At 38.8% G+C, this 16,945-nt stretch overlaps 1 protein-coding gene and 1 long non-coding RNA gene across 3 annotated transcripts; both read left to right on the forward strand.

Annotated features, from left to right (window-relative positions):
- Positions 1 to 2,794: 2,794 nt before the first annotated feature.
- Positions 2,795 to 5,510, forward strand: LOC146683151 (uncharacterized). The gene is made up of 2 exons (XR_014917679.1): positions 2,795 to 4,356; positions 4,733 to 5,510. It is a non-coding gene; the product is annotated as an uncharacterized LOC146683151 (long non-coding RNA).
- An 8,910-nt stretch (positions 5,511 to 14,420) lies between these two features.
- On the forward strand, positions 14,421 to 16,297 carry LOC146683152 (uncharacterized). 2 transcript variants are annotated; one of them, XM_085445998.1, is made up of 5 exons: positions 14,421 to 14,735; positions 14,926 to 15,102; positions 15,242 to 15,301; positions 15,397 to 15,465; positions 15,582 to 16,297. In XM_085445998.1, exons 1-5 carry the CDS (start codon positions 14,657 to 14,659, stop codon positions 15,683 to 15,685), a joined length of 489 nt encoding a protein of 162 aa, XP_085302124.1. In that variant the 5' UTR covers positions 14,421 to 14,656; the 3' UTR covers positions 15,686 to 16,297. The 2 variants fall into 2 exon arrangements, with proteins under 2 accessions (XP_085302124.1, XP_085302123.1); XM_085445997.1 differs by having other exon boundaries at positions 14,425 to 14,735; positions 14,923 to 15,102.
- Positions 16,298 to 16,945: the final 648 nt, after the last annotated feature.

Genomic DNA, 16,945 nt, shown 5'->3' on the forward strand with positions numbered 1-16,945 from the left:
CACACACACACACACACAAGAACAACACAGAGAAGAAGAAGAGGGGGTCGTTTTACTACACATCATAAAAACGCAATCATTCATCTTCCAACTGTATCTTTCTGTTCTGGCTTTAGAGTCATAGGTTGTTTACTGAGCCGTACTTTGGGAGTCATACTGTTGTGATACTGAGGAGAAAAGGGTAAGGTTTGATAGACTAAACCCTTACACACATAACTTGAAAAACCTAAAGAGTGTGTGAGACTGCTAGCTGTGTTGTTCAGCATTAAACTCATCTACAAATGTGTTAGTAAAGAGCGACTTGTACTTCTGTCCCATTAAGCAACGGTTTAACAAATTTCACTGCAAACTATAAAAGGAATCTGGATTTATATAGAACATAGTAGTGATGGATTAAGTGCAGGAAACACTAGTATAAGGTGTCTATTGAACAAATCTCCTTCAGCGTTCAAAATGACCAAAGTGAGGCCTACAGGCGTTTCTCTCGGTTGGTTGTGTTCAGGGAAAAAGCAGCTAAATACACTGAGACTGCTCCCCATTGTTAGTGAGTTAACTCTGGATATCTGTAGGTTTTGTCAAACTTGGAGTGAACAAAAGCAGAAAAACAGTAAAAGATGCAGACAGTGAAAGTCTGGTTTATTTCATGAACACAATGAAACATTTTACAGTCCACAGAGCAAAGTAGCATACATGATAAATAGATACACATAACATGAGAAGTAAAACTCGTCGTCTTACCACATGTTATATTCTGTAAACTTAAAATAACCACAGAAATTAGAGTTTAGTGTTTTAAAGTCATTATTAAAAACATGAGTCAACATTACTGAAGTGACGCTTTAACGATGCGTCTTATCACCGTGTTTATGATGATAAAACATGTTCTCTCGTTAGTAGTTGTCTGCGCTGTCACTTGTCATGAAAATGTCCAGAGCCAGGGTTCCTCTTTAATTACCATTGATCATTAATAGGGTCACAAAAGATTTGTCACATTATCCCCATAAACAAAATTGCTTTTATAGAAATCATTGTGATACAAATATTTAGATTCTTGATTCACAATGTGCACGAACTCAAAATCTTTAGAGGTTCATATTTATAAAGTATCGCAAATAATACATTTATACCATTGTATGAGCTACTTCTTGTAAAAACTGATTGAAAAAAGCTCCTGTCGTGACCTTCCTTCTGTGAGGACACACACACACAGAGAGAGAGAGAGAGAGGGGGAGATCATTAGGATTGGAGGCGTTTTTGGATTTTCACTTATTGTTGGCTTTACAGTCACATAAAATTCATTCCAATTTTTTTGCCTTTGCTTCAATTAAGGTGTTTCTTTAAATCTACAGCAGCTTCCTTTTCAAAAAGTTTACTGACATAGTAAGGAAGTAGCTAGGGAACTCAGTAAGTATGAGCAACAACAGCTTAGGGACTGTTTCTACAATAAAGAGGAATTCATCATCATCTGCAGTTCATCAAAAAAAAAAAAAAGTGCCATTAAAAACAATTCAGCAGATCCTCAAAGTATGGATACAATCTGTTTTCAGCTGTAGAGGTACGCTTCATGTACTTATCAACATGCAGTTTAGAGGCTTGCATTAGAGTGCTTTGGTACTTGGGCCTCTTTTATTTAGCACGGTTATACCATTGTGTATTTAGCTATATAAATATGCTCAAGAGTCTATTGTATGTTTGTCATGCAATTAAAAATTCAAAAATATAATTTTTAAATCAGTAACTTTGCAAATTTAGAGGAAATGTTTTTGGATAACAAATGTGTCACATTTTCAACAGGGTTTGAATAATCAGCGTTAACACAGAGACATTTATGCGCTGGGTATAACAGACATCCTTACCTTGGAGCAGAGAAACACGGTGTATTGTTGCTTTTCTCTATTGTATAAGCAGCGCCCGACTGTCAGAAACGCTCTGTGTGGGTAGCAAAGTCGGATCCGACGCACATCCAGGAATCCGTGTGAAAGAAAGGTCTCGCTGCAGCTAGGCTCTCAGGATAGTCAGGCTTTTATTTATATTTGCATTCTGGTGCGTTAAAGCAGCCTCTGTGTCCCGCTTGGATCCTCATTCCGAAAATTCAGATATTTAAATAAAATGGTGAATTGGCTAGTGATGAGGAGCCACTTAGATCCGTAAAATGAGGTTTGATTAAATTAAACTCTTATGAACAGCTATGAACTCTACCTCTCTGCTGATGTGTTCCAAACAAGCAATGTTTTCTACACGTCCAAACTGTGTGCTAACTACCTCACACCGCTGTGTCTGGGATCCGAAAAAATAAAAAGTTAAAACGCTATACCTTGCGGCAGTTGTGAAGTGCTGAGGAAACTACTGTGTGTCTGATGGGGTGTTTTTATATAGGTGGACTTGGTTTCAGTTGGCCTCTGACATGATAAGATAAAATAAAGGAAACTGATTGTAATGGAACTACAGTGCTGGGATGCTCTTGATAAGGCAGCCTCTTTTATTGTTTTATGACTTGTTTTGCTGACTGTTGAGGGCCTAACTGTAACCAACTCTAACTGTTGCAGAGTTAAGAATCTGTAGTTTTTAGAAGTAACACAAGAAAAGTTTATTTCTAAAGGAATACCTGTTGTTTGTGGTGCTCTATTTAAAACTATTAGTGTCATGAACCAAAGTTCAGCGCACAAGCTGGACCCAGAAGCAGAGCCAACACACACAGGAGTACGAGAAAATAAACTTTATTTTAACTGAAGGTGTCCCGGGAGGGTAGAAGGAAAACACGCGTGAAACTCGAGAAACCAAGGGACCGGGAGATGAGTCGCGCAGGAACGCCGAACACGGGACTGTGGGAGGCTGCAACAGAAAAAGGACAAGAATTATTGGGGCGCGGGGAAATAGCAGCATACGTGGGGGAAGAGTATGAGTCTTACGGTGACAGCGGGGCCGTGGGAGCCGGAGGGAGGGGTGAGGGTCCGCGCTAAATTTGCAAAGTTACTGATTTAAAAATTATATTTTTGAATTTTTAATTGCATGACAAACATAAGAGAGTGATATTATACCCCTTTCGTCAAAAAAAGTGACAGGTTACTTCCGGAGCTCATTAATTATTCATGAGCTCCGGAAGTCCGGAAGTAATTAAATTATTCATGAGCTCCGGAAGTAGGAAGTAATTAAGTAATAAAAATATGATATTCATAAAAATATGATATTCATAAAAATATGATATTCATAAAAATATAATTGATTATTTAGAAAGTTTCTTATATATCAAAAAATAGCATTCTTTTATTTCTTTAAGCAATTAAATTTTTATTTTAATTTTTTTATGCTCAAAAAACGCCATCTGGTGGCGGGTCAGTGTGTGTGCGCGCGCCCGCGCGCGCCCGAGGCTGTGTGTCTGGGCGCGCGGGGGCGCGCCCGTGTCTCCGGACCGTGCTCTCTCGGGCTCCGTGCTCATGTGTTTAAAAATGTATTAAACCATATTAAAATTGTTTAGTTAAACTTGTGCTTTTGTAACGTTCAGTATGGCCACAAACACATGCTGCATGCCTTGGGGGAAAACTTTATTTCGATTTATATGCATTTGTAGATTTAGAATAAAACTCATACTCGCGATCCCCTAACCCTCCTTAGATACATAAGCAGGGAAAACTCCTTAAAAAACCCTCCGCGATTTCTCCAAAACCCTACAATAACTTGTTAGGGTACCCCCTCTATTCCCAAAACCTTATATTCGATAACAGGGGAAATCCTGAAAAAATCCTTAGTCTTTTTTCTCAAATTCAGCGCCCCGCGGCTCCCTTCATGCTCAGCCAAACAAAGCCAAAACCCCTTTTAAAAATTTCTCCGCGATTTCTCCAAAACCCCTAGAATAACTTGTTAGCTACCCCTCTATTCCCAAAAACCTTATATTCGATAACAGGGAAAATCCTTATTCTTTTTTCCTTCAAAAACTTCCCTCTTACTAGCAAGCTCTAAAATTCAACGCACACTCTAAGTTCTACCTCGCTCTTAATCTCCGATCCACAACTTCTTGCAGAGCACAATTTTTTCCTGCTTGTTCGCTCCCCGCTCTGCTCCCTAATGCGCTGCTTACCTCGTTTGAAAATTCCCCCCTTAGACCAACTCCGCCTCACTGCGCCCCGCTGCCAATCACATAACCCTTGCACCGCTCCCTTCGCACCCCGGTTAGCCAATCCGCTCCAGGTCTGATTTTACGATCTCCCGCTGAGGTTAAGACTATCTTCGAACCCCCAGAAGACATCTGACTTCAGACGTATCAACAACTGGCGCCGCTCAGACTGCTTGCGAGTTCGCATAGGGAGCGGCCGATTTCAACAGCAACTTGCGTCTCTTTCCTTATCCGCATATCATTCGGTAAGTGTTAATATTCCTCTCTAACTACATTTTTGCATTTTCCTTTTTACCATTCTGTCAATCCTTTCATTTAAAAAAATAAATAAACATCACAATGGTTTGTAACAGGTACAATACACCATCCATCCATCCATTCGCCTCCACTTATCCTTTTCTTAGGCTCGCGCGGTGCGCTGGAGCCTATCCCACGTACAATACACTTTAAAATATATATAAGCTCCACTTTTAACTCCCGTAAAAGTTTATACATTACATGTCTACATCACCTATCATGGCCTCATCAGGTATCTCATATCATCTTGTTATTGTTATGTTATTTGATATTTTGCTAGTTTGCGTGTTTTAAAACTCTTTTTGTTTTTCTTTATATTTTTAGACCCAGATGTGTTAACCTGATCCCTGCGAAACACCAGCTCTGCGTGGATTTTGACCGCGAGTGACCGGATGTTGTTTCCGGCCTGAGGTTGCCTGAAATGCCGTGAGGCTCGTTTGAAAGATTGCGCCCGAGACCAACTCCGCCTCCAAGGCATGCCTACCTTTAGCTGCCACCAGTGAGATATCAGAGCCGGGCTCCACATATCCAATCAGGAGCACGAGCAAGACAGCTTTTGCAGACTCTCCAGAAATATACAAGTCCTTACCAACTGCTCTGCAACCCAGTGTTTCTGGTCCCCTCACTAACATCGCTTTTTGAGATATTTTTTATGAACCACCAAAAAAGCAATTTTACCCCACAGTACAGAAGACTGGGTCTGAGGGCAGCAGCGGGGACAAATGATTGTAATGAAGCGACGGACATTTCATGGCTGGTCTTGCATAATCGTGAGTTATTATGTCATATGGTGATAAGTACATAGTTTTGCAAGAGGCATACAAGCACTGTGGAAAAAGTAATCATAAAACTGTTTTTGTGAACACCCTACGTTATGCTTTAAAAAATGTGATACATGTAATGTGATCATCAAAGAACATGATTTTTAAAAAAAAAAAACTTTTATTCTTATGCTTTTAAAGTATGTCAGATTATCTTAAAACACTTATTTGTATGTTATAATGTTTTTCTTACACCATGTGTAATTTTTATAGACACCTTATTCATTGTATCAATGTGTAATTATGTATCTTTTGATAAATAAATAAAATATTTAATCTTGTATTTGTGTACTTTCTGGTGATTCAATAAAAAATTAGTCACATATCGCTCTGATAAACACAGATGGCTGAAAGAAATGTTTGATGGAACAAAGGAAACAAGTGTCTTGCTGCTAAACTTAAGTCACCATGGTTTAAATGAGAAAGTCTGTATGTAAAACATGAAAAACTCCATATCAGTGATATCTACAAAGGTGTACTCATTTCTTTGTAATGGTACTTTACTGTTCCAATGAAACAAAAAGAAAATCTCATTTTTAAAGTACATTTTTCGGCCATCCTGACCTATTTTCAGGGGCAAGAATGTTGATGTTAGACTGTGTTTTAAATCAGGTTGTGATCTTAAACTAACTATCACAGCACTGATTTCAGTTGTAATCTCAATTAGAATCCCAATTTGGCTTTTCTCCAGTCAGTGTTATGGTGAAATTTAACTTGTTCTTTTGTGTAATTGCACATGGCCCAGCAAAGGACCCCTTAGTAAACTGTACAGCATAAGTTTTCAATTCACTTTTGTCAGAAAACTTCACAGTATGAGAAGTTACAGCACAGTTTCTCCAAACGTGTGGTTCTTTTTCAGCCAGCGTGCTTTTAGAGCATCTACATTAGCTCATGTAGTAAAAGTACAATCAGTAAGTGTACTTTAACATTTGAGATTCCGAGTTACTCTTGCTTAGATCATGTGAACTATATCATGAACCTTTTTTTGTATAATGCATCAAACGTGTTCAAATCAGTTTATTTTCAATTTATTTTAACTAATCTAGAGACAAGCAACTCCTTTTTAGCTTCTGTTATGTATTTACCTCTCACACCTTAATCTAGATGTTAGTGTTCTCAGAGTTAACATGTCTCATGTTGCCATGTTGTATTTCTAATACCCAGCCTCAGTGTTCGCCCTGTTGACCCTCAAATCCAAACACCAATGATCTAGATATTCACAACATTCATAAGGAGATTCTTAAGGTCTTAAGTTTTGTTGTTTTTGTGTTTTACAAAAAAAAACTTCACATTTTTTATATTTTTAAACGAAAGTGACATGCAAGGATATTTTTCTTTAGTGATGTTGCTTCAGCAATCTCAAATACTAATTATTCTGGGAATTTTTATGGTCAAACTATGTGATTTTCCAAATGTGTGTGTGTGTGGAGTAAAATGACCTTGTTCTTATGATGTTGTCACCGTGAATCATTTAGGATTAACAACACAAATTGTATCGATAGCAGAAACAGTCTTATAACTTATAATTCTCACACGTTACCGCTAGTTTTACAAACGCAGTCTTCTTCAGCTCTGTTTATGTAGCTTTTATGAAACTGATTTTCCATAGTACAAGTAGAATTTAATTTTTCTTTGCTCTCCAGTATAAATGCAATAATTTGCAGGCTTTTTACTGAAACTCTCACAATGCAACACTCAATGCTCAGAGCTTCATATATCAACAGCTCTGAAAATATCTTCTTTTTTAAAGTAATGTAGGACAGGATCTCTCACTCTCTGTGTCTCAAAAAAACCCAACTAAACTGGCAATCACCACTAAACAAATGAAAGTAGTTTATGGCTTTTTTATCAGCTGCATTTCTTTCATTTATGTATTGATCCCATTGTTTATTGGTAATGCTTTTAGGTCACTGTTTTAGCATGTCTGCCTCACACTCCATTTAAACAGTTTAACAGATAGTGGGGTCTGGTAAGGAAGTTGGGGGGAAGCAGACAACTCCACAGGAAGAGTCTTTTTGTCTTTTCTCCACTGTAAAAGATAGCAAGGCAGTGTGAAACTTTCTTTGCGGGAAAGACAAAACTGAGAGCCATGCTAGGCTCAGTGAGAGACTCTGCTCACCCTCTGCCCCAGCGATGGCAGTCCCTCACCAAGCTTGATTTCTGTTCTTTGTCTTGATTAAAGAATGGTAGCTACCGCTCATCACTTGTCTGCAGGCTTTATTAAACGGAAAACTTCCACAACAACCTCTAAACAGTGGTTTATGGCTTTTTGTCACCTGCAACACCATGTAACACTTGGATGTTAGATTCTTTTACCAGTCAGTGTTGTTAGCCCCAACCCCCAGGCTCCAGGTGTCTGAGCTCTAACCCTGGCTGCCAAATGTCCCCCTGAGGCCTTTGTGCCTTTTACCACCAGACTAAGTTTGTAGTCCTATCTACTAATATTATTTTATTTTTTTATTATAGCACAAGTTTCAGTTAGGTTACTACTTTGACTTCCTCAATTTGAGCACATTTCTGACCCGATACTTTATCAAGCTTTTACTCGAGTGTTTTTGACACTAGCAGCTGTACTTCTACTTAAGTGAAAATTGCCTGCAATTTTGCCACCTCAGTTGCCACTTTTCTGGAGTTTGTACACTTTTTATATTGAAACGTTCAACGTTTTACGTGTTATCCTTGATCACAGTTCTAAACAAGTTAACTTTCTTCACTTCAAAGTAACCCAAAAAAGAAACTATATGTCCAGTTCTCTTTACTCCAAACCTGGTTTAAGGCTATGCTGTTGTTGTGATATGGCCATACAAATAATATTAAGTTTAATTAATCTTTTAAAAAAATGGCTGCTTCATGGCTACCTGTTCAGAGAATTTGCAGACTTTTATGGAAACTGTCACAATGTAACACTCTCACTGTCAAAACAGGGTTGATCCATGTTTCTATGAACACTGATTAATATATCAACAGCTCTGAAAATCCTTTTTTTTTTTTTAAGTAAAGCAGAACAGGATCTCTGTATCTCTAAAAATCCCAACAAAACTGGCAATCACCTCTAAACAAATGGAAGTAGTTTATGGATCTTTATCACCTGCAACACCATGTAACACCTAGATGTTAGACTCTTTTACCATCACATTTGCAAGGGTTTATGTGTTATCCTTGATCACAGTTCTAAATAAGTTAACTTTCTTGACATAAAAGTAGCCCAAAGAAGACAAATATATGTCCAGTTCTTTTTTACTCCAAACCTACTGATCGGAAAACATTATGTGATGCTGGAAGTTTTCAACCTATCCATCTGCAAAACAAGTTTACCTGTAAGCCAACACATTAGACGTAAGCAAATTTGTGAAATTCCTGAACAATGTGCTTTGTGGAGTAGCAGTAGTACTAGAACTAGTACTAGTAGTCCTAGTATTCTGCAGCAACCAGGCTTCAAGAGTGATCACTCTTCTGGCTTTCAAATGGTGAAAACATGTCACAGTCTTAACCGCAAATCAGAAATGTTGGTAAATTTAAAAAGGAATTTAAACGTCAGCTTTGACATAGACACAGACTTTATTAATGCCACACTCAGGAAATTCACATGTTACACATGATTTAGCTCCCCAGAGCAATAACCACATCAGCATCATTAGCCTGAGTGTTGATCCTCCAGGTGAGTGAGTGGAGTTGAGTGAGTGAGTGAGTGAGTGAGTGAGTGAGTGAGTGAGTGAGTGAGTGAGTGAGTGAGTGAGTGAGTGTGTGTGTGTGTGTGTGTGTGTGTGCGCGCCTTAGAAGTCAATTAATACATTAGCCATACTTAAAAAAAAACATCTGAATTTCATTTAGAACTGAGATTCTAAGTTGTAAGGAGGAATCTTATGCACAGCCAGAAACATGTTTCCCCACTTTCACAATGCTGAGGTGCCAAATCCACAACCCCCAACAAATGGTTTATTACACGCAGGTGTGAAGGGCAAGCTTTACTTACACAGCCTCACACACAGTAGATTTTTAAAGTTTTTTTGGGTACAGGGGTTTAGCCACAGATGCAACATCCACTTTTGATAAAGATCACTCCACCTGTTTATTTCTTAAGAAATTAAGCATCTTTATTAAGCTCTTATTTATACATGTCTACACATTAATAGACACCGTGTGCTCTGAGACATTATAGTCTTCTACTTCTGCTTCCATCGGTTTGCATTTTAAACTCCCAACCTTTCAGGTTGTTATGAACGGCTTATATTTCTAACATTTTGTGATGTAAAAGTGAACCATGTTTTTTTTTTTTTTAAATTTTCTGTTTGATGGAAGGACTTAAGACACGAGTTATTTAAACAATTCTAAATGACCGTGTGATGGCCATAGTACTTTATGTGGGCCAAATGTGTTAAGGATAATGTTTATCAATGTAAAATTGCAAAGAACCTTTGAATAGATTATAACATTTTGTAAACAGTTACCTCAGAAGCTGTACTGGTAGATCTATGTATGTAAGGTAAAACTTTCCACAGTACTTCCACTTAAGTAGCTAAACACATAAAGTCACCCTTACCAATAATCCACTGCTCCTTGAAAAAAAAGTAGCACAAACAGACGACTGACTGAGCAATGATAAGTAGAGCTACCCGAGGCCGAGACTCAAGCAGAAGAAAATTAAAAGTTGTTGTTTTTGTGGCTCGAAAAATTAAAGAATGTATGTTTAATAATTCAACAAGACCCGCACCTTCAACACATGTACATTCAAATTTTGGAACAGGCTCAACATTGCTGCTGTTCAATAGTTTTTATCCGTTTGAAAAAGTCATTTTACGGCTTTAATGTTTCCAGCTGATAAGGAGAATGAGTGCATTTCAAATGTGCGTCCAAAGGCTTTAAACATCTGCTTTGTCTGTAACGACAGTATCAAACTACAGAGCATTGTTTTTACTAAAATTCAACATTTTCCGATGAAAATTTGGCTACTTTTTTTTTTTCTTTACTGTAACACCCACCTCAATGCCATTTTTAGGATATTCTTGGTGATCACATTTTTTCATATTTATGCTTTTGGCACTGAGGGTATCTAATACGCATGTTGTCACTGTGTTTGTACTACCAGCTGTGAGGGCTCTGCTTTTGCTTTGAGCAGTCTGTTTTTATTTTGTCTCGTGAGTGTGTGTGTTTTTCAAACGAGATCCTCGTCAGTTTGATTTTGTTACCACAAACTTTGTGTGAAGTTCACAACAGAGGTAAAGAGATTTAAACACCCCAGTTTAAGGAGGCAGGCAGGGGTTGGACCACCTGCACAGGACAGGTGAAGCAGAGAGTGTCGGGGGAGATGTGCAACAGAAGCAGAGGGAACATTTTACAAGATGATAAATGGCAGATTTAGATGATTAAGGATTTGTTGACAAGATTAAAAGACACGTCCGTCAGAGTTCAACAACATTACAGTTTGATTAAATAAAAAAGTTTTTAGACTACACAAGGTTCATTTTCTCCTCTGATAGTAATCATATTAAACATGTCAAGAAAGAAAGAGTATAAAGAAAAATAGTAAATGTGTGTCTAATTAAACTCTTCCTGTGAGCCTTACATCATCCTTTAATATGTTTGGTGTTACAAACTTGAAGAAGCACAGAAAAGATCATCAGACATTAATCTAATCAGTTTTCAGCCTTCATTCGTATTGAAAAGTTGAAATCTTCCCTGCTAGACCCAAGTGCAGCGTTTAACACCGTCGGCCAGAACATTTTATTACAGCTATTATTAAATGGAGAGTCCTCTTCACACACTGAGGTTAATTATGAAGCTCCACAGGCTTCTGTGCAAAGACCAGTTCTGTTTACATTATACGTGCTTTAGAAGACATAGCATACCACAGGTCAGCTCAGCAACATTTCGACTTTGGCTTGTTTTTTCTGGTTAACGTTAATTACATAATTTAGAATTAAAGTTTAGTGTTTTTAGCATTTAGGATGGCCGTGGCGAGTAACTCAAGTGCTGTAAACATTTCATGAAACCTCATCAAAAGTTATCTGAGTTGGAAGGGTGGCTGTTAATAAGCCATTCTTAAGGAAGGAGAACAGAGAAAAATAAGGCTGAGGTGTGCCAAATTACACAAGAAATTGACTGGAAAAAGAAATCAGCTGTAATATGTCTTATGGAGTAATGAATCCAAATTTGAAATATGCATGGAAGAGGTCCGAAGAGAGATACAACAGTGAATGTCTATAGCCGTCTTTAACACAGCGTGGATACTCTACCGTGCTTTGAGGCTGGATTTCAGCCAGTGTTGTTGGAGCTCTTATCCAAATTAATCAAATTATGAATGTAGAAAAGTTCCACCAGATTTTGATCGACCATGTAATACCACGTAGTGTCTGATTGGCTTCAACTTCATTTTTCAGTACGACAATGATCGCAAACATACTGCCAATGTAGTCAAAGTATGCCTGGATGAAACAACGCATCAGTCATGGATTGATCTCTCCAGGGTTCGAACCTCAAGATAATCGAAGCAGTGTGGGATCATCTTGACAGAAAACAAAACAAAAGGCAGCCAGCATCCAAAGAAGAGTCTCGGATGTCTTTCAAGAAGCCTGCAGAACTAAGAAATTACAAGAAAGCTTACCTATTAGAGTTTAAGCTGTGTTGAAGAATGAAAGGCAGCTTTAACTGGACAAAAGGGGAAAAAAATCCCACATTGACAGCTAACTCAAGAGACAAAAAGCATTAGAACTCAAGTCATTACCTTACTTAAGGATAAATAAGTTAATTAATTACATTAATGCATAAGCAGAAAATAACCTACAGTAACTGCTTTGCGATATGGAAGTGCAAAAGACAACTGAAAGGGAGGATAGTTTCTATATATGTGGTTTCTATTAAGGGACAGAGGAACGATAAGAAACGATAAGAAATCAAGGACAAGGAGTGTGGTGTAGATAAGTGAGGAAATCCGATCATTACTACAAATTTAGTTGAAATTTAAATATTTTAACTATGGTGTGTGAGGTGGGCCCCTGGGTGCCTCCTGTGAGGGCTGTCTGTTTTCCACATTCTGCAACGGTAAAATACGACTTAGAGGCGGATATTTGTTTTACTTTATGGGCAACAGTTGTTCTTGCTGTTGACAAAACTCGCCTCATGGTTGACTCTGAGAAAAAAACTCTTTCCCACAGAGGGGAATAAACTTATTTGAATATGAGCTTTTTTCCACTAAGACTTGTTTTATGGGGAGATGTACGAAATTATTTACCGGGTTACAAGCAATGATAACATCGGATGTTGACTCCTCAGCGTCATCATTTTCTATCTATTGAGAAAACTTATTGTTAAAGTATTGAAGAAAAAAACTCCTCCTTGGCCCGCGGTGTGTGTGTGTGTGTGTGTGTGTGTGTGTGTGTGTGTGTGTGTGTGCCTTCTTGCGAACGCCGTCTGTTTTCCACATTCTGCAACGGTAAAATACGACTTTGAGGCGGATATTTGTTTTACCAAATGGACAATTGCTGTTGACAAAACTCGCCTCATGGTTGACTCTTTCCCACAGAGGGGGGTGCTTTAATAAACTTATTCGAATATGAGCTTTTTTTTCCGCTAAGGCTTATTTTAGGGGAGGAGATGTACGAAATTATTTACCGGGTTACAAGCAATGATAATATCGGCTGTTGACTCCTCAACGTCATCATTTTCTATCTATTGAGAAAACCCATTGTAAAAGTACCCGCGGTGGGTGTGTGTGTGTGTGTGTGTGTGTGTGTGTGTGTGTGTGTGTGTGTGTGTGTGTGTGTGTGTGTGTGTGAAACAAGATCGCCTGTCGCTGCAATTATGGTTTGTTTTTCAGTCTCTCAAAAGGAAAAGTAGTATTCACTAAGGGATATTTATTCGTTTTTTACACATAGGCAGCCTGTAGGTTACAAGCGGATAGAAAGTTCTTCTTTTCATCACAAGCTATGGTGTATCTTAAAGGTTTTTTACAGCGTCTGTATTATAGGAAAATAAAATACTATTGAAATCTCTACAGGAAGTCACTCTTTATTTCCATTACAAACGCCGGTGCAGCTTAAGAAAGTAAAATTACACCCGCTATTGTAAAAAAAAACAGAGAAAATTGTCATAATATTGAAACAGAATTCAGACTATGAGTTTGCGGAAAACTAGCTGCCGCTCTGTCTCTCTATACATCACAGAATCATCTGCTGCATCACCGCTGTGCTTAGGGAACATGACGCATCAGGTCTGAAAATGACTAGACACTTCCGGAGTATTTCCGGTAGGATCGAGGCCTTCCATAGTAAATATGCTGTATTTGAATATGTCATATTCAAAGCCTTCTTCTTTGGGAGAGCAGATCTCATCGGACACAGGAGCGCTGCTGGGCTGCAGAAGGAAATCCATCCTGTGTGTCTGTGACTTAGAAATTGTGACGGACTCCTCCTCTCTGCTTTTTATTCTCCTCCCCTGCTGCAGACCCTCCCTCTAAAAACTTTTTTTTCCCAACAACAGATGGCGCGCTTCCGGGATTCACCCCCCCCCCCCCCCCTTCTCCGGATGCGATTCGTCACGCTCATTACACACTTCCGGGGGGGAGGGGGGGAGGTCAAAAGGTCGTGATTAGGGCCATCAATCACTTCGGATTAAATTTTGTCATAAACTGTATGGGATTATCTCTCTCCCGTGTAAAAATGAATAAATATCCCTTAGTGAATACTTTTCTTTGAATACTACTTTTCCTTTTGAGAGTCCCTTTTACAAGGGACTGAAAAACAAACCATAATTGCCGTGACAGGCGATCTTGTTTCTCACTCACACACACACACACACCGCGGGTCAAGGAGGAATGAGACAGCGGTAGAGTTTTTTTCTTCATTACTTTTACAATGGGTTTTCTCAATAGACAGAAAATGAAAATGATGACGCTGAGGAGTCAACAGCCGATATTATCATTGCTTGTAACCCGGTAAATAATTTCGTACATCTCCCCATAAAATAAGCCTTAGTGGGAAAAAAAAGCTCATATTCGAATAAGTTTATTAAAGCACCCCCCTCTGTGGGAAAGAGTTTTTTTTTCTCAGAGTCGAGTTTAAACCATGAGGTCAGTTTTGTCAACAGGAGGCGAGCAAGAACAACTGTTGCCCATAAAGTAAAACAAATATCCGCCTCTAAGTCGTATTTTACCGTTGCAGAATGTGGAAAACAGACAGCCCTCCCAAAAAAGGAAATTGGACACCCCAACTCTCCCGACTGCACACACACACACACACACACACACACAAAACAGAGACCCGAAGGATGAGAAGAAAAAAAACCCCTCTCTAACTGACAATACAGATGCAGCGAAAAAACAGATGCCTCGCTAGAAGAGGATAAAATGAGAGAGGGGAGTTAAAAGAGCCGTTATCTGCTCAAACCCTACTGTGACAGTTCTACCAATCGCGAGGAAGCATCCGAGAATATTATGTCAGCATTCCGTTCAAACAACACCGCCGATCAGAGCGCCAGGGCCATCTCGCCAGAAGTATTCGTACCTCACCCCGGTAAGTCTTTTTTTCTTTACGACTTTAAATTATATATCAACAGAGATGTCAATAATTTGATTACTTTCTTTTTGATTTCTACATCAATGATTTCACGCAAGTGGACTACGGTGCGATTAAATAAGTATATATCATTTTTTAAATAAGTTTAGATAGACTTTTTTTAACGAAACTCTGTTACTTACAGAAGCTATCGATAGCGCGGTGAGTAGCAGCATAAATCCGGCCGTTTTCCGAGGCGATTTAGACGCCATCCTCCCCGCAGAACCTCCGCCGCCGCCGCAGCGAAAAGAAGAACAAGAAGACGACGTTATTTTCGTCTCCGCATACCAGGAGAACTGCGGAGAAATAAGTTTTAAAACCGAAGGTAATCAATTTTTCTACAAAATAACGTATTCGAAAAGCCGAGTATGCTATACCGCCCCTCCCGACTTGGAGTGGTATAAAGTGTGCTAGAAAGTTGTTTTTTTAAAAAATCTTTTTCTTTTTGTTTTATTTCTCGACAGCCGAGATTGAGAATATACCTATTCAAACCCCCGCTACAGACAATCGGATGGAGGAGCGAGGTAAATAAAAGTTTTTCATTCTCAAAAATAGGAAGGAGGAGAGACACAATTTGTTTTCTTAAAACTTTTCTCTCTTCTGTTTTATTTCTCGACAGAGACCGATACAGAAAATCAGGCGGAGGAGGAACCGTCCAGAGCTCCTCCAACTCTCAGGAGACTGAGAGGTAATTGACGGGGGATGAATCGACCCTAATAAATAATTATGTTGTATTAATAAACTTCTCCGCTCTATAAAAAAATGTATGTTTTAAAAATACATTCTGTCTGTCTTTTCTTACAGGTCGACGGCTACGTCATAAGAAGAGAATCCTTGGAGACCTCGCTTTCATGTACGCCATAACAGTCTGTGCATATGCATCAATATATCGACACAATGATCTGTAAAGTAAAGGGATGCAAAGTAAAAGCATACACATGTAAAAGTCTGTGAATTAAGAAATAAAGAAAATCATGTCGGAAGAACGCAGCATTCCTGACGCTTTGTTGGAAGCCGTGGCAGAATTGAACAGAGACGTTGATCATATAGCCCCACCGATCGACCCCCTACAGCCTTTAGAAAACGCTTTGCAAGCCCTGCTTCAAAACATTGAAAACGAACGGCGTGCCGGTGTTGTGCCAAAAAGTGATTGTCTGCCAGAAACTGATTGCCGTCCGCGGGAGCGCGCGCAGCTGCTTAAAGCTGTAGCGCCCGGATTACTTGCGTTGCCAGCTACTTCTGTGCAACTGATATAACGGGCGGGGGGGCAAACAAACACATTTATGCCTTTGTTATTAGGCAAAGGTATGCATTTATGAAACTTCAACGTTTCTTGTAACTGAATTATGACGCTTTTCAGAACGTTGCTTTCGGTGTGTAGCGCAGTCACGAATGACTACACGTATCACGATGGAATAATTAATGCCTACAGGTTTAGTATGTCTACTCTCGTTGTTCATATTTGTTATAAGACTGTCGAATAGTAGTTAAAACAATAAAGACCGTTTGTGCCAGTATCACCATGACTCTTTCTTGTTTGTTCAGAATAACGACTGAGAACATGGCATTTTAGCGCTACCAAAAAGTGATTGTGGCATAACTCGTCACTGAGATACTATTTCTGCTTCAAACTTGGTGGATGTCATTCAGAAGGGTTATATGTCAAATATTACATCTCAAACAATCCCTCAGAACGGCTAAATTACCATTAAGGGAACAATAAAACTGACAATATGCAATTTTCAGCCTGCCAAAAAGTGATTGCCACCTATATCTTGTCACTGAAACAATGTTTCTGCTTCAAAATTGTTGGATATCATCCAGAAGGGTTACATGTGACATATTATATCCCAAACACTCTCCAAGAACTGCTGAATAACTTTTAAAAGAACATTAATACCCATAATATGCCATTTTCGACCTGCCAAAAAGTGATTGTGGACTATATCTTGTCACTGAAACAATATTTCTGCTTCAGACTTGCTGGAAGTCATTCAGATGGGTCATATGTCAAATATTATATCTCCACCAGTCCCTTAGAACTGCTGAATAACTTTTAAAGGGACAATAATACCTATAATTTGTGTGTGTGTGTGTGTGTATGTATGTATATATATATATATATATGTGTGTGTGTGTGTGTGTGTGTGTGTGTGTGTGTATACATA

This window comes from Copadichromis virginalis, linkage group LG22 (genome assembly GCF_057382275.1).
Source record: "Copadichromis virginalis isolate Kocher_CV1m ecotype Utaka linkage group LG22, C_Virginalis_male_GT1.1, whole genome shotgun sequence".
Lineage (NCBI taxonomy): Eukaryota > Metazoa > Chordata > Actinopteri > Cichliformes > Cichlidae > Copadichromis > Copadichromis virginalis.